Source organism: Ostrea edulis, chromosome 7 (genome assembly GCF_947568905.1).
Source record: "Ostrea edulis chromosome 7, xbOstEdul1.1, whole genome shotgun sequence".
Lineage (NCBI taxonomy): Eukaryota > Metazoa > Mollusca > Bivalvia > Ostreida > Ostreidae > Ostrea > Ostrea edulis.
The window spans coordinates 53,103,745-53,123,341 of NC_079170.1; the positions used below are offsets into that span (position 1 = coordinate 53,103,745).

At 35.7% G+C, this 19,597-nt stretch overlaps 1 protein-coding gene across 1 annotated transcript; it reads right to left on the reverse strand.

Moving 5' to 3' along the window:
- Positions 1-735: 735 nt before the first annotated feature.
- On the reverse strand, positions 736-14,630 carry LOC125656426 (uncharacterized). The gene is made up of 4 exons (XM_048887031.2): positions 13,926-14,630; positions 1,985-2,220; positions 1,572-1,722; positions 736-842 (listed from the first exon to the last, which is right to left on the reverse strand). The coding sequence occupies exons 1-4, from the start codon at positions 14,005-14,007 to the stop codon at positions 736-738; spliced, it is 576 nt and encodes a 191-aa protein (XP_048742988.1). The 5' UTR covers positions 14,008-14,630.
- Positions 14,631-19,597: the final 4,967 nt, after the last annotated feature.

The window sequence follows — 19,597 nt, forward strand, 5'->3', positions numbered from 1 at the left end:
ACAATGCAGTTTTAGAGCTATTATAGGGAAAACAATGTGCCAAAAAAGTGGAGTCAAATTCGTCTAAGGATAAGAGCTATGTATGATGTGATAAAGATCCCATTTTCCACAATACACCCCCATATCATCCATAATATCCTATATCATTCTCAACCAAAATACAATGTGGAAAACGATATGTATCACTCTCTATTCATTATATCGGTTATTGAAAATATCAACAGTATTGAACAAGTATTTACTTAAGTATTTATTTTTACTTATATTAGGTGAGTTGGTTGCGGGTTATAATTCAGCCGAAACACAAACGCTATACTCCTATTTTGATTGATTGTATATTGTTTAACGCCCCTCTCAAGAATATTTCACTCATATATAGAGACGTTACCATTGCCGGTGAAGGGCTGCAAAATGCAGGCCTATGCTCAGCGCTTACGCCCATTGAGCAGGGAGAGATCTTTATCGTGCCACACCTGCTGTGACACGGGGGCCTTAGTATTTGCAGTCTTATCCGAAGGACCGCCCCATTTAGTCGTCTATTACGACACGATTGAACTGAAATAAACATTCATATTCCTATCACAGCATGATGAAGTTTATTAGTATTGTGTCCAATTGTCTTCCTTTCAGTGGGAAAGATTTTGAGCACTTTATTTACTGTTTCATAATCGAATTCGAGAAAGAAAAAAAGACAACTGAAGAAATATATAATGCATTATTTACAAACGTAAGTATTTAATACTTAGTTTTCTTTCTAATGTACAGAAATAATTTGACAAATGTGTACGTCAACATTATTCCACCGAGACTTCCGCCGATTGATCCTGAGAGGATGAGCACGTCTGAAGTAAAACAAAAATCCATTAACACAGGTCAAATAATAAATTCAAAAAATCAAGTGAAGTTACTTCGATTATCTTCCATGTCCAATATAACATCAGATTGTAACTCAACAACATAAGGTTGACAGAATGTAAACCGCAGCATAGAGTTGATGGATTGATTTATCTTTAAATCGTCCTCCATTATTTTCTATATATTTTAATATTTGCCTTACAATGGGTAATATTAGATTTGGGATTGACTATTTTAAATATTTGAGATCGTTAGTATATTATTCTACCCAATAGATATATTGTACAACATATTCACATTCATAGCCGTATGTGGTCTTTCGAATGAGACCTTATAACCGAGGCCCCTTGTCACGTCAGGCTACACTAGCATACTAAAGAACCGCCCTCCTCACGAGCGTCATGCATGTAACTAAATATGTCTTTTCAATTACAGTCGCTAACTTCTCAATACCAGTGAAATTTTCTAGAAGAAACACCAAGCAGCAAACTTTCAAACAATATTCGTAGGTCATTTTTTTCTTATTTCAGTAACGGTAATAATTGAAACCTCAATATATCAACCAATCAGAGTACTGGACACAATTCAAACGTGTTCAGTTAGGAAATATGGCCGATTTAAAACTTGAAAACATAACTGCATAACTAATTTAGCAAATGAATTACAATAATATCAAATGGCCAAGTGTTGCATGAGCGAAATATTTAATAGCTCACAATTGGTGACTAGTTCTCCAAAAACGTTCATCCTGAATTTAACATTGGCTGTAGAATTGGCTTTATTGTTGTCTTTGATTTGTATTTTGAAGGCCCCAGAGGGATCCTCGCTACAGTAGGTGGAGGGTGGCCGTACGGTGCAGTTAAAGATCTGAAAATGGAAATGTGATAACAAACAGCCAAAGCAATGTTTGCTGAACTCATTTTTTTAAAATTTGTTCAGTTGCATTTTGCTGATAGCAATACAATTAAGAGATACGATACAGTAATACTCTAATTGTATCATCATCATATTTCGATTCCTTGATGAACACTTTTTTAGAATTAAAAGATTTGATCGTGAAATTCAGATAAAACAGGGAAATTCTACCACTTTGTTCACATGTATATCCATAGATATATAAATTACTAACCGCTGTTTCAGACAATGTAAGGATATATCCGAACCAAATTGCACAGTCCGGGTCTTTGTAGAAGAGGAGAGTTACACAGACTCTATAAGAATTGATACGTGACGAATCGCCTCCATAGAACTTCATCATACTACACAGCAAGTGGTCTATTGGCGAACCATCATAAGTCACATGGTATGTGGTTTGATCGCTTACTGCCCTCTCACTGAAATGGCAGGCATCCTTGTCGAAGGACACTTGAAGAAGTATTGATTACTATAGATATATTTCAAATTCACATGAAAATATACAGCATATATGATTAAATAAAACCACGTCATTATTACAGATTATGACAATTATTCTCCTGATAATAAATAAAACTGTTCTAATGGAACTCAAAATGTAATATTAGAACTTTTTTAAGGGGATCGATATTTACACATCCAGCGCACAGAGGTTGTCAGATATTGAAGTTTTGTATTATTTATTCCCTAAATAATAAATTATATAAATAAAATCCACCACCAAAATCCGCTTTTTCGTTGTTTTAAAAAAGGTGTGTCATATGTACATTAAAACCAGAGGCCCACAGGCCTTATCGGTCACCTGAGTACATTGTACGAGTGAAAAAGTATTATTACTCCCAAGGGCTATGAAATCTAGAAAAAAAATCCTCTTCTGAATTTCTATGCTAAATTCTAATGTTCAGCAACAATATAAAACAAAATGTATTCTTAAAACTTCACTGCTCCCAAAAGTACAGACACTGATGAAAGGCGCTACATAATATAATAGGTGTATTAACATTAAAACATAAAAAAATACGACAAATTTGGACCCATCCTAGAGTCAAAATCCTGGGTTGTGAAATTCACCAGTTTCGTACATTCTTTTCTGCTATTCCCAAATATGCATTTAGATTTTATACAGTATCAGCAAACTTACACATAAATACTTTATACTAAGTTTGGCCCCACCCTGGGGTCAGAACCGCCCCTAAGGCCCCAGGGGTGCAGGAATTCTGAAATTTACAATATATGTCCCCCTTGTTCAAACAAAGCTTCATATCAAATTTGAAAAGAATGATAGTTATTAAGAAGTTAAAAATATTCAATTGTTAACGCATGACGACGGACAATAACCAATTGCAATAGGTAAAGAAAAAAGTAAATTGACGATACTCGCCATCTTGGATTTCTGTGCGTGTGTGTGTGTGGGGGGGGGGGGGGGGGTCGTTCACGGCTTATTTTTAAGAATTTATCATCTCTGCCTACCGGTTTCTAGCGAGATCCATGTTGGATAAGCATCCAACGATTTTCCCTATCGTCTGCATTTGTTTATATGCCGTATTAAACATCTAGGCACCTGATCTCACCTCTGGTGTGTCCAGGGGTTCGTGTTTGCCCAACTATCTATTTTGTATTGCTTAAATAGGAGTTGTGAGATTGATCACTGTTCGTTATCTTCACCTTTCCAGTGACCCAAAACATCCTCGAAACCTGTCCCAACTTATCGAAAGCAATGGAAGTTTCCATTGAATGACGCGACGCCTACCGGTAGGCAGAGAGGAGAAATTGTTAAATATAAGCCATGAATCAATTGTTGGCCGTTTTAATGATTTTTACTTGCTGAGTTGGATCTATCAGCTAGTTCCCGATCCTTTTAAAAGCAATACAAGCTGTAACTGACGGTATTTTTTCAACTATCCAATTATGCGCTAAACACCACCTATCGGTATAACTAATATAATCCCCAAGATCTGAAGAAAAATTCAGAAGAATAAACAAGGGAATATTGTTTGAGAGCATATCTACAATGGGCGTTTCGTATAAACCGCCATTGCGTCGTATACAAGGACATGGGAACGAGAATTGCCGAACATAATCGGGTTGCTGAGGCCGAGATTATATAGAAAGACGGAAACTGACATGAGTAACTAACCACACGTGGCGTTTGTTTTAAAATATTACATCGTTTCGTGAATGATACGAAGTACTTTAAATGTAAGAAAGTAATGATTACGCAAATGTGTTACCGGTACTCAAATAAAATTTTGATAGTGATTTTTTAAAATAAAATTGTCATGCTAAATTGTTTACAAATCTGACACATGTCCAGTTCCTCTCTTTCGCTTTTTTCCGAACTGGTGACCTTCGAGGTCAATGCACATTACGAGCAGGAATTACTGACAGGATGACAATGATTCATGAATCGACATGTTTTGCTGATTTGATTGGTCTATTGCTTCATATTCACTCTGATTCTATTAAGTTATATATATTCAATAACAAATATGCTAAATATTTGTTATTTTAATTTTTCAATTCATTTGCCGTCAGTTACAGCTTGTATTGCTTTAAATGTAGTGGAAACAAAATAAAAATGAAGAATCAACCTTTGTCCCCTTACTTCAGGATTTAGAGCTTTGATTTTTTAAAAAGTTTTCTTGAAAAGAATTTTCAGACCATTGTGAGTCAACTTCTTCTCCGGCTTCCCTCCCCTATGTTCTTTTTATGTCCCGAAGATCTGGGGTGGGGGTGAGGTTGCATATTGTTTTTGTCCTGTCTAGTCATTCTGTCTGAAACGTTAACCCTGCTAATAACTTTTGAACAATACGTGCTAGAGCTTTGATATTTCACAGGAATATTCCTTGTGACAAGATCTTTCCGTGGGTACTAAACCTTTTGACCTTGGTATTTGACCTACTTTTTAAAAAATTGACACTGCTTATAACTTCTAACTGGTAAATATTAGAGCTTTCATATTGCACATGAGCATTTCTTGTGACAAGATCTTTCTACTGCTAACAAGATATTTGTCCTTGTGACCTTGGCCATCTTTGGAATTGGCCATTATCGGGGATATTCGTGTTTCACAAACACATCATGTTTTTTATTGAGGTGATATTATAGTTTTCTCTAGAACATTTGACAAAAATCTGGACCACCTTAAGTAAGTTTTTGATAGGTTTGGGAAATTTATTCTGAAACTGTCTCTTAAGAAGTGTTTCATTCTTCATGGTAAAGGTAAAGTACTGTATATAGGTCATATTGTTTCTGAAGATGAAGTACAGGCGGATCCAGATAAGGTAGACAGTTTTAAACTGGCCTACTCCTAAGATTCCTGAAGATGTGCGACAATGTTTAAGCTTTGCAGGATACTATAGGAAATTTATCCAGGATTTTTCAAAGATTGAACGATATCATGGCAACAGGAAATAATCTCAGAGGAAAAAGAAAACTGCCTCCCCTGACATGGCAATGGGGGTCATCTCAAGAGGAAACATTCACTATACTGAAAGCAAAATTAACCTCATTTCCAGAGCTTGCATATCCTGATTTCAATAATTCCTTTGAGTTACATATTGTTGCATATCAAAGCGGACTTGGAGCAGTGCTGTATCAAGAACAGGATGGGATCAAACGCATCATTACATATGCATGCCCGCAGGGGACTTAGTAAATCCGAAAGAAATTATCCTAATCATAAACTTGAATTTTAAGCTTTAAAATGGGCAATTACGGAAAACTTTTCAGATTAACTTACAGGACAGACATGTTTTAGTTTTTACATACAACAATCCCCTCACATATGTTTTGTCTACAGCGAAATTAAATGCCACTGGGCACAGATGGATTGCCGCACTGTCTTCATACAACTTCAGTATAACTACAACCCAGGTCAAGTGAACACCGAGGCAGATATATTGTCTAGATTGCCCGCGAAGACAGAGACCATGAATACAGAAGCTGTCGGAGCAATAGTCAATGCTGATGATAAACACCCATAAATTAAGACACTACCAGTTTTACCTGCTGTGTGTCGGGTGTTACATCCGCCTTTAAATATTAAGGACGGCACATTGACAATCACCAAGTTCAGGCTGAGGAATCTGCCAGTTAGTTCGTAATACGTCATGTCAGAGCCGGGACGAAACCTCCAAGGAACTCTGAAAGCTGTGAGGTTGAGGCAAAACTTCACTGAAACTTCAAATAGGTGAAGAGGGGAACACAAAATGCAGATGGTACCTGTCATCAACAATATGCTGTGACAAATACTTTTGGTCCCGTGATCCTGCACTATTCGTATAATGATATGGGTCATCCAGGCCGAGACAAAACTGTAGCTTTAGTTCGAAGCAGATTCTACTGGCCAAGAATGCATTTAAAAATGGCCATGGGTTTACGAGTGCAAAAGATAAATCAAGTTCAAGACTCCTGACAACCAGAAAGCAGCATTAGTAAACATCACAACTACTCAACCTTTAGAGTTAGTTTGTATGGTAAGGAAACATGCAGAACATTTTGGTTTAGACAGACCGTTTCACCAAATACACTGTATGCAGTAACAGTACCAACGACAAATCAAACAACAGACTTTTTAACAACTTCATCGTTCATTGTGGTCTGCCCTAGAAACTCCATTCGGATCAAGGAGCGAACTTCTGTAGTAATTCGATTAAAGAATTATGCCAAATTACTGAGATATCCAAATCTAGATCTACACCATATCATCCCATTTGGCAATAGAATAACATAACCATTCTTTCTATGTTAGGCACTTTGGATCTAGAACAGAAACATGATTGGAAAAATCATGTCTTTCCATTAGTACATGCGTACAACTGTACTGTACACGATTCATCAGGATTTTTTCCATATTATTTGATGTTTAGTCGGGAACTAAATCTATCTGTAGATCTCATTTTTGGAATCGAGCGAAATTGCCAATTCAAATTGACTTCTTCATACATTGAAACTCTGCAGGAGAATCTCAGATACGCATATCATCAAGCTGAAACAGCAATCAAGAATTCTCAGATGAAACAGAAGTTGCATTATGACACCAAGATAAGAGCAGTAATCTTGAACCAAGGAGATCGAGTTTTAGTTAAGATTTTCAGTTTTGATGGGAAACACAAAATTTAGGGATAAATTGGAGAAAAATCCACACATCATCATTAGTCAGCCAAATGTTTCAATTCCAGTTTACAAAGTGAAAAGAAAAGATGACCAAGGCAGAATCAGAATTCTACATAGGAATTTATTATTGCCCATTGGTTCCAAGTTATCTTCACCTATTCCAGCACCTGAAGATCTACATTGACGAACCAAGAACATTGAAATGCCTCGGGATAGAGAAAAGAGATGTGCCATCCAGGATCAGTTTGAAGGATCTGATGATGATGCAGAAACATGTATGTTACAGTGGAATGCCCTGTACCGTTTAGTAATAACCTGTCTATTACTATTACTGGTGACGATCAGAGTAGTGTTGAGTATCTGGAGGACGGATTAGGAGAGGACGCTTTATGGATGATTTACATGAACCTGTAGCTGATGAACATGGTGATGATGATGACCAAGATGGTGGTAATGAGACCCGTTTGCCTAGAAGGTCAACAAGAATCAGAAAGAGGCCTCAAGGGATGTAACATTATGCCTGTAGTCTTAAGTCTTAAGACGGCTCCGCAACCCGAATGGAAAGATAAGGCAATATGTTTTAAAGAAATGGTTTCTCAATTGCGAATGATGGACAAAGAAATGTCAAAAGCTCTTTTAAAAATGTTTTTATTTTTGATTTCCATTCCTTACTATCATGTATTTTTTTTTCAGTATTGTAGCACTACATGACAAAGGACAATTCTTCTTTTGAATGATAAGGAAGTCATCCTAAAAGGAGAGGAAGTGTGTAATAGTGATTATTAATTGATTTTAAGTAATAAATATACACAAATGTGTATATATTTTACAAATTAAACATTATTTGAATAACCACTACATTGAGATGTGTTTTATGCTCACACAAGTAGAACAGGCAGGATCTGGTTTGATTTATTGATTTTTGCATTAGGCCATTAATTTAGTTTGTATGAAAGGTGAAGATAACGAACCGTGATCAATCCCATAACTCCTACAAGCAATACAAAATAGATAGTTGGGCAAACACAGACCCCTGGACAAACCAGAGGTGGTATCAGGTTCCTCCGAGGAGCAAACATCCCTTGTTGACCGGTCACACCCGCCGTGAGCCCCACCATTGTATATCCTGATCAGGCAAACGGAGCCATCTGTTTATATTTTCTTGGGTCCCCTCCCTTTTTATTAACGAACAGTGATCAATCTCATAACTTCTACAAGCAATACAAAATAAATAGTTGGGCTAACACGGACCCCTGGACACACCAGAGGTGGGATCACGTTCCTACGAGGAGTAAGCATCCCTTGTCGACCGGTCACACCCGCCGTGAGCCCACATTGTATATCCTGATCAGGCAAACGGAGCCATCTGTTTATATTTTCTTCGGTCCCCTCCCTTTTTTATTAACGAACAGTGAACAATCTCATAACTTCTACAAGCAATACAAAATAAATAGTTGGGCTAACACGGACCCCTGGACACACCAGAGGTGGGATCACGTTCCTACAAGGAGCAAGCATCCCTTGTCGACCGGTCACACCCGCCGTGAGCCCTAGATTGTACAGTGTATATCCTGATCAGGCAAACTGAGCCATCTGGCTAGGAGGTTATAAAAGTTGGCTCGGGCTCCAGCTCCAACTCTAGCTCGAATTCAAAATCATACTCCTAGGAGTATGTGGTCAGATTCTAAGGTTATAAAACATTTCGAGTATGTACTCCTAGGAGTACAAACTCCAGTTTTCGAGCTCGTACTCAAAACGTTTTATAACTGCACAAGCGGCTTTTTTTAAAGACTTCTTCCGTAATGGCGGCGCCCATGTGTTTATGTTGACGGCAGTTCACAGCAATATTCCAATCCTTATAAGAGTTATTTAGTGCCAGTACTTTGCTAAGACGTTCTAAATGTTTTTAAGAAATATTCGTTGAATTAGATGTAATTTCTGTAAATAGAAAAGGCTATATATATATATGCATGTATATTACCATGTTTACTGTGTATCATGCATATATCATAGACATTTACAACATAAAATTTCGCTATCGTCTGCAGAGCTGTAGCCAGTGGCGGATTTACAATCCCTGAAACATTAGATTACCATTTTCCCGTTCGCTCTCCGTTTACAGTTTTGCGTTCACCGTTCATAAATCGCTCACCGTGCGTTCGCCGTTACACCGAAGTGAAAGGATCGATCTTCATAGCAAAGCAAAAATGGAAAAGGAACGTGTGCGTAAGAGTGAAAGTAAACTTTAATTTTCTTATTATATCAGAAATTTAATTTATAAAGTGCAAATGTCAGGATTATCAACTGTGAAAATTCAAGGAAAATTGCAGATCACTCACCAAAATAGAATAAATCATTTTCATTATATTACAAAACATAATTATTGTTTCGTTTAAAAGTGGTGGTGGGGGGGTGTTAGTTCTGAATGAGAGAAGAATGTAAAAGCCTGCAGTTATGAATTCAACCCTTATACATCCACACGTTGCACAGGACGAGTCCTGGTACATGTACAAAAATTAGGCAGTTTCTGACAGTCAATAAATACCCCACATCCCCCCCCCCCTTATCATTTTTGCATTTACAAGTTTGGGTAAAAGTACAATTTATTATTATTATTTTGTCTCACTTCACAAGAATTTTACACAAGTCATCTTTTTCCTTAAGCCCCCCCCCCCTACCCCACCCTATCTTAAAAAAATAACTTGATGCTACATTTCAATGAATGCACGATTGTGCCAAAATGTCAAACTGATTTGACAAGTATTTCTGATTATTTTACGCCTATGTTTATGAAAGACATCGTCAATAAATGTATTTACTCCTTTTCCCAACAATCGAAACTTTTGTATCGTTTGGCCGAGGGGTTAGAGGCGTTCGCCCCGCATGCGGAAGGACGGGGGGCCGCGTTCCATCGCCAGATGTGAATGTCACGGGTCCTCGGAGATGACCTTAAAACGGATGACCCGTGTCACAGTAGGTGTGGCACGCTAAAGAACCCTCACTGCTCAATGGCCATACGCACCGAGCATTCCCACAATGAACCTTTTATACTATTTAGAAGCGTTCAGGCATCAACACGAGGTACCTATACCACCTTTTTAACGATCATTTCATGAGAAATAGACATACAGATGTATTCAGAACTGTAAAACACTCAGTTCCCGAATCGATAGATATATATATATATATATATATATATATATATATATATATTCCCTACCTTGTTATAAAATAAGTACAATTAAGGGTAAAATCCGAAATATACCGCTTTGTGTTCACCGTTCAAGTGGGGAAGTAGAACGTTTCAGGGACAGTACCCCCTCCCCTAAACTTATAGAATTTAAGGTAAATCGTGGTATTTTATTTAGAAAAATGTAAACAATAAAAGAAAGCAATAATTTCTTCTACTCTCAGAGATTTTTTTGTGAGAACTTACCTTTTCCCCAAAAACCCTTAAACTTTGCATTATTTCATCAATTTCACATTAAAAATGACAGAAAATAGTAAAAATGACTGCATAGGACATATTTCAAGCCCTATAAAATCTGTAAAATCCAACCTAGAAATCTCAGCGTTACTAGTAATTGAAGGAGGGGTGGAATTAGAAGGTTCCGCTGAGTTGGAGATGACATGTCTGGCAGCTGAAGCAAGAGATCCATAATGGTGTGGTAGGAAATATATATCTTGCAAAAACATCATCTGCAGATAATTCTTCTAAAGGGTTGCATGATCTGTCTCTGATATTGCATGGAGCACTATTTAGCATTTTTCGGCATGCAGCCATTTTTATAAAAGCAAACGACACTTTGAGTACATACTTTAAATCTCAAGTAAGCTATCGAGCTTACTCGAGATTTGGAGTATGTTTTCCTTACTCAAAAGTTTTATAACCCTCATTTCGAGTATGTGCTCCGGCTCACAATTTCAAGATAACTTTCGAGCCTGATTTGGAGTCTGAGCTTGAGCCAGTTTTTAGCCGAGTTGCAACGAAGTTGAACTCGGCTATTGGTTTGGTGATGCGGGCGGGCGGTTGGCCGTCAACAATTGGTTTCCGGATGATAACTCGAAAAGTTTACAATCTAATCAAATGAAACTTTGATATATTATTGGGTACCAGGTAAGGAAGACCCCTATTGATTTTGGAGAAAAATTATCAAAGGTCAAGGTCACAGTGACCGAAAATAGAATGAAAATTTCAGAAAAATTTGGTTTGCGGATGATAACTCAGAAAGTTTAAATCCGAATAAAATGAAACTTTGATATATTGTTGGGTACCAGGTAAGGAAGACCCCTATTGATTTTGGAGAAAAAAGGTCAAGGTCACAGTGACCGAATATATAATGAAAACTTCAGAAATATTTGGTTTCCGGATGATAACTCAGTAAGTTTAAATCCGAATCAAATGATACTTAAAGATATTGTTATGTACCAGGTAAGAAAGACCCCTATTGATTTTGGAGAAAATGGGTCAAAGGTCAAGGTCACAGTGACCGAAAATAGATTTAAAATTTTAAAAAAAATAGTTTCCGGAGAATAACTTGAATTTTTTTAATTTGAATCAAATGAAACTTTGTTATATTGTTGGATACCAGCAAAGCAAGGCCCCTATTGATTTTGGAGAACAAAGGTCAAGGTCACAGTGACCAAACATAGATTGAAAACTTCAGACAAATATGGCTTCTGGACAGTAACTTGAAAAGTTTAAAACTGAAATTAGTTCTTCACAATTATAAATATGCCACATCATTCCTGACTTTACAATGTATCCCATGCAACTCGGCTTATGCAGCCCTGGGTGCATATATTGATTTTTATAACCTAAAATTATTTGGAGCCATACTCCAAATCTTTTTTTGGAGCTAGAGTTGGAGCTGGAGCCCGAGACAACTTTTATAACCTCCTAGCCTGTATATATCTTCTTCGGTCCTCCCCCCCCCCCCCCTTCTTTATTTTCATTATTATTATTTGAAAAACAGCGCGACGTGTCTGATTATATTTTTATCACGCCTCAGACAAAATTGTTGAAATCTAATTGGTCAGATCTTGGTCACATGACGCCGTGAAAAAAACCGTATCATGCGAGTAAAATCCGTATTGGGCGAGTAATTTTATTTATCGTCGGGTTCGACTTGCAGCCGTGTCAAAAGGAAAGACATTTGACTAAGTTGTATGATATAGACCCCCCACATATACAGTTAGAGGTCTTCGACGTGATAAATTCGTTACACAGTTAGTTAGTGACCTGATACGGAAAAATACATGGTGTGAAAAGAAAACCCGTATCGGGCTCGGCTTCGCCTCGCCCGATACGGGTTTTCTTTTCACACCATGTATTTTTCCGTATCAGGTCACTAACTAACTGTGTAACTAATAATATCATCGCAATCATGATTCCATTGCTCTCTTCTTTCAAAGTGTGTGTGGTGGGTTTTTTTTTATATTAGTTTTTTTTTTTTTTTTTTTTTTTTTACATATTACTCAAAAATCTCATGATTCATTGTATTATAACTTGTTCAGAAATAAACAAAACAATCGATTGTAACGCAACATCCCCTTCCCCAATCCTACTATTTGAAGAAATGTGTACCTTATAAAAAATGTTCTCCACAAACTATGTGAAGGTATCCCGTGGGGATCCTACTTAGAATAGGTCCTCAGTACGCGGTGGTCTGTATGCAGAGCATTCGCCCCGCATGCGGAAGGCTGGGGTTCAAATCCCGACCGCGACAGACATAAGTCGTTACAACAGGTAGTAACAGTTCCATCACCAAACGCTCGGCATTAGGTGTGAATGTCACGGGTCCTCGGAGATGACCTTATCACCGCATGTCACGTGACACGTTAAAGAACCCTCACGGACACATAGGCCTATATTTGAAGCCCCTTCACCGGTATTGGTGACGTCTCCATTCGCGGGAAAACTTCTCGAGAGGGACGTTAAACTAGATACAATCTATCGTAAGAAGCAACTAAATGGGGCGGTCCTTCGGATGAGACCGCATAAACCGAGGCCCGTGTCACAGCAGATGTGGCACGATAAAGATCACTCCCTCCTCAAAGCGCCCAGCATAGGCCTAAATTTTGCAGTCCTTCATCGGCAATGGTGATGAGTGAAATACTCTCGAGTGGGACGTTAAACAATAATCAATCCATTAATCTAAGAAGCTAAATCTTGTTTTCATCATAAATATTTTACAACCTGTTAAAACCCAATATGATGGAGTTTGGTACCGTGAGCTTTCCAACACCCTGTTTGTTAATGCTATTTTATGTGAAGCTCAGGGCAGCATCGATAAGAACGCCCCCAACGTCCGGTGTAAGGGGAGTAACTGCCAAATTGCAGCCCATTGAACGCAATAATTCTTATGATATACAGACCAAAAATCTACAATGATTATTTTAAAGGAGCATGGACACTATTTTGGTGAAAAAGTACTTGTACGTGAATGAAAGATATAACGAACAGCGATCAATCTCATAACTCCTATAAGCAATACAAAGTAGAGAGCTGGACAAAAACGGATCCCTGGATATACCAGAGGTGGGATCAGGTGCCTAGGAGAGTAAGCATCCCCTGTCGACCGGTCACACCCGCCATGAGCCCTATATGAATATTAATTAATAATGTGGTAGTATTATTTGATACATGCATGTACAAATCATAGCAACAAACCTAAAAAAAAAAAAAAAAAATTAAAAACTAATGCAAAGATGTGTTTATCCTTCTCTGTTAAGTAAACAGATTCTGAAGTGATAAAAAGAATTAGATGGGTTTACATGAGGAATATGTTTTGGTTTCAGCTGACAAAACTTGTAAGGCTCATTATTACAACTGGATTTTAAACGAACTCGACATTAATTTCATATTTGGTAAACCTACATGTACTCATACTCCAACTGTCCTTTCAAAAGCACATTGATATCCCAGTCAATGGAACGAATGAATATGAATTACCTTACCTATACGAAAATGTGATTGTGACATTATTAATAAAATATCTATTCCCATTATATATGAAATGTTTAGATTTCCTTACCTGTGGTATTGGTCAATGCAATACAAACGTTCACAGTAAACTCCAATACAGTAAGGACCAGTGCAGCCTTTACGTTCAACATTCTTTTCTCCACTCTAATGTACCAATCTTTTGAAATACAAATGATTTAAACAATTTAAACATTCTGATTTTTTAAAATTCATTATGACTTTGTCAACAGTAATGATAAAAAGAGACTCAGAAAAAACTTACAGTGTGTATACTTCAGATGTGCGTTGTTTCTGTTGAAATTAAAAAGGAGCTCGGATCGATTTACCCGCGAGAGTCACGGTCATATTTTCATTAAAGGAAGACGAATTTAGAAAATTTGCAATTACAAATTATATATTGAGAGGTGAGCGGTTTTCATCTCTCATTAAACAGAAATAATGAAAACATTTCAAATAACCGTAGATGGTTGTTGCATGTAAGTAGCAAACAAAATTGATTTTTATTTTCATAAAGATCTCCATAACTTAAGCTTTGGTTTTAACGTACAAGACTTAGTCATATATTTTGGCATTATTAACAAATGTAGGTCATGATATTATATTTAAAGTAACGATAATTTTGACGTTATGTATATGGTGTATCTTGAGTTTACTTAAAACTGGTTAAGTTTGCTTATGATACCACATGTAGTTTCTCACTTGCTGGCGGGCAGAGTTACTGAAGTAATAGAAAGTAATGTTGGTTTTGGTTGGTTTTATTGATAGCATACACAGATATATATATATATATATATATATATATATATATATATATATATACACACACACAGATTTATGCTCTCCATTTTTATAAGAATATAAACTACTATTCGAATAAACCGGTTTCCTCATGTCCCGCAGCTTTGTTATTTTTTTTTTTTTATTTTTTTTTTTTGGCAATTAACAATAGAATACATATTGTTGGTTGAAAATTGTCATTTATTAATGACGATTGAAGAAGTTGACAACTTATTTACAACCCCTATAATAGGGAGATCCCCGAGTATCAAAACTACAACTCAGACAACCTAAACAAGAATGACATTGGGATCTCCCTAATTTTTATAAATCTTGATAAATACAAACATAATAAAATAAGGTGGCACCTTAAAATTTTGCCACACAACACAAATATAGTAGCAAGTACAAAACAATCCGTAAACACTGATAAACAGTCAGGTGAAATGGCACACATTAAATGTAAATTAAGGTGGTAAGATTGGGGTGGTGAAGGGAAAATTTCCCTCTATAATCACATAAAAAATAATGCTTCCTTTCAATTGCACAGACATGATCACGTGACACTTGATCACTATTTCATTGGTTGCTGACGAGGGTGAATAAAAATATATCTCTGAATCAGCTAAAATGATTGGTTATGATTACTGATGACATAACGTGTAAAATAGATACACTGTACATGTCCTTAATTTGTGATCAAGAAACTAAACAAGATGATTACATAACACAGACTACTTGACATGATACATGTATGTACAGCATAAAGTCATGAGTAGACTAATTAGCCAAGGGATAAAAATGATCACATAAAACATATTTAAAAAATAATATTTCATTATGCTATTCATTTTTATAAGAATATGAAATACTATTCAAAGAAACCGGTTTTCTCATGTCCCGCAGCTTTGTTATTTTTCTTGGCAATTAACAATACAATACATATTGTTGGTTGAAAATTGTCATTTCAACATTTAAAAACGTACAGACCATACATTTATTCAAGTAAGGAAAATACATGCACTCTTACAATCTAAGTCACAACATTTACAACTTAAACTATATATATATATATATATATATATATATATATATATATATATATATATATCCAACGATGACTAAGTACACATGATCCACATTTAATTAATTACACTTAGCGCTTTCGCCGTTTAGTTCGGCTCTTCAGAGTGTAACATGCATGTACTAAGGGTTACGCTCTGAAGAGCCGAACTAAACTGCGAAAGTGCTAAGCGTAATTAATTAAATGTGGATCATGTGTACTTAGTCATCGTTGGATATATTTTTTCTACTTATTACCTATACCATGGAGATTTTGTGCAATTCTAATATCTATCTATCTATCTATCTATCTATCTATCTATCTATCTATCTATCTATATATATATATATATATATATATACACATGTATATATATATATATATATATATATATATATATATATATATATATATGCAACGATGACTAAGTATACATGATCCACATTTGATTAATTACACTTAGCGCTTTCGCCGTGTAGTTCGGCTCTTCAGAGTGTAACAAGTTTTACAAAGAGTACAATGTAGTTAAGACGTCGTTATTGTGACGTCACAAAGGCAAAAATAAAGCAATGACTTGAAATGTAACATCCAAGTTATAATAATTAATTTACATTCAATTTAGGTTTGAGTAACTTTACAAAATAGTCCTCTTTTGCTCTCCGTAAGTGTTCATTATTTTCTAAAACTTTATAAAACGGAAAAATTAAAGTTTCCATTGGCACATAAATCGAAATGTTCACTGAAGGGTGAATTCCTGACGGACGGGCCCCGTATTTGTTGTTTGTGGACTCTCACACGGTCGGCTAGTTTGGTTCCGATCTGTCCTATACATTTTTCTCCGCAGGAAGTACAAATCATGCAATATATTAAATGTTTGGATTTGCACGACATATTAGTCTGTATAGTGAACGTTTTGCCACATTTAAAAGTAAATGAGTCTCCTGTTTTTAAATAAGGACAGACAGAAAACGTTACGATTCCATCAATTATAGACAACCTAGAAGTTAGTCATAACCCCCACAACGATGTGAAAATATTGAATTTTTCCTAAAGAGACATTTCAGAAAACGAAATGAAAATCTTAGAAAAGGGTCTAAAATTTACGCCCACACCTAAACGAGATAATTTGGATCTCATAAGGGATACTGAAGAATTTTGTCGGAAACTTAGACTACGAGAATATTTTCGAAATGAAGAAAGCATAGATGAATCTTTGATTAGAAATAAAAGTAACTTTAAACCGCAACCTAACCGAGATAAACATCTAGATGAATATATAAAATGTTTACAAAGTTCCGCAAGAAATAATAATTCTACTAATACTAGTACCCATATAAAGGATAACATTAGTAGATTGGAACGAGAAGTTGTCAATAACCTTGTCATTGATGATTCCATTGTTATCAAAGAAGCGGATAAAGGGGGAACAATCGTTATTATGGATAAGGATCATTACAAAGAAATGGTTTTAAATCAACTTATGGATAATAATTTTTACCAAGAAGTATCTTCAAATGAGGATAGAAAAACCATGCGCAAAATGAAGAATTTTACGTCCAAATATACAGGTACTTTAACCAATAAAGAAGTGGATTATTTAACAAATTTCGAAATTAAAACTAGTAACTTTTACGGTCTTCCAAAGATGCATAAGTCCAAAGAAAAACAAAACGGAATTGTAGGGAAAAACTCGTCTTATGTCAAATTACCCCAACCATCAGATTTAAAACTAAGACCGATTGTAACTGGACCCACTTGCTCTACGCACAGACTCGGCAATCTGTTGGATATAATCCTTAAACCATTATGCCAGCTTGTACCAAGCTACATAAGGGGTGATTTAGATTTCCTTAGCCATATACCAGATAGGGTTGAGATCAATACCAAGATGGTTAGTTTCGATGTTACATCTTTGTATACTAATATACCTCATACTTTAGGATTAGAAGCAATTGCCTTCTGGATCAATAAACACTACAGTGAAATTAATTCAAGATTCTTCAAAGACTTTATCCTAGAGGGATTACAATTAGTCCTAGAAAATAACTATTTCATGTTTGATAACAAATACTTCTTGCAAATAAAAGGAACAGCCATGGGAACTAAAGTCGCCCCAACATACGCCACCCTAGTATTAGGATTTCTAGAGGAGAAATTAATTGAAAAAACAGAAAGCTTATTTGGAAATCAATTTGCTCAATGCATACGATCTCATTGGAAGCGATATCTAGACGATTGTTTTATTTTTTGGTCGAGATCGTATGAAGAATTAAAAGACTTTCATGATGTGTTAAATAATTGACACCCCTCAATTTTTACGGTGGAAACAAGCGACGATATCCTTATGTTAAAGAAGATCGGAAAATTATAACAGACTTGTACTACAAAAAAAAATAAATAAATAAAAAAAAATAACGGATTCCCACCAGTACCTTCTATTCAATTCTTGCCATCCCTCACATGTAAATTGCAATATACCTTTTAACATGGCGAGACGTGTTTGTACAATCGTCATTGATTAAACCAGAAGGAATAATCGTCTACAGGAATTAAAAACATTTCTATTAAGACAGAAATATCCGATAAATTTAATAGATGCCGCTGTTGAAAAGGCCAAATCCATACCTGTCGCAGAACTCCGGAATTCTAGAAGATCAGGAACCCAGGATGAAATTTTAAAAAAAATCCCCCTTGTCGTAACTCACAATCCCCGTAATATAAATATATACTCTTCTGTGAAACATTGCTTCCCAATTTTACAACAATCCGAAAATCTAAAGGGCCTTTCTGAAATAAAGAACATTGTCTACAACCGACGTCAACCTCCGAACCTTAAAAACTTACTAATGAAAGCCCGATTTTTATCTGATGAAGAAAAACTTACAGTTTCCAAATGTATGGATCCCCGTTGTGGCACCTATCCTTCTTTAAAAACAGGAGACTCATTTACTTTTAAATGTGGCAAAACGTTCACTATACATACTAATATGTCATGCAAATCCAGAAATTTAACCCTTTCTCTACCGTATCGGTCAATATGACCGATAGCGCGTAAAAACAGGGCTACGCAAAAGGAGTGTCTATAAATCTTTGAAACTACGGACGTAATATATATGTTTTATATATCATATTTTTGGAAATTTTCTATATTTTTTAACTATGTAAAAATCAATTGAATAAATAAAGCCATTAAATTAAAAAAAAGCATTTAAAATGAAAGATGACTTCGTCTAAATATTACGCAACGCTTTGTCGCAAGGCCATTTCCCCCCTCGGTATGATTTTTTTTATTTTCCCTATGAATGCAATATTTTTTATATTTTTGAGAAGCATATATTCCCTGCTTTCAGTACATATAAAAAATATTTTTAATGCCTGGCAAAGTTATAAGAAAATAGCAATTTTTTGCACATATACGTTGTTTTACGATTTTATTTCTCAATGTTTAAACAGATCGGCGTTTTATCTATATTTATATATGGAAATAGGGAAAAGTAAATACATTCTGTAAAAGTAGAGGAAATGTTCTTTTTGATGGACCCTTATTCATATTATAATTCTCTGTAGTTTTTATATTACGATAAAATGAAATTGGGACATGCTGCGCGGTTTTCTTAAAAATTAGCGACAAATCGACGTCGCTACATGTAACAGCAATCGACGCGCGTCGCACAATAAAGTGGTGAAAACTATTTGTATTGTCCTTTTTTTCCCCAGTAAATTCAGTACCTGTTGATACACTAAAACAACATACATACATGTATGAAATATTCAGCCTGGTATCTCTGCTTTTTAAAAAAAAAAGAAAAAAAAGCATAAAACCAATATTGGTTTATAACAGTTACACAACCTACATGTAACTTCATAAATGCTACATCGGC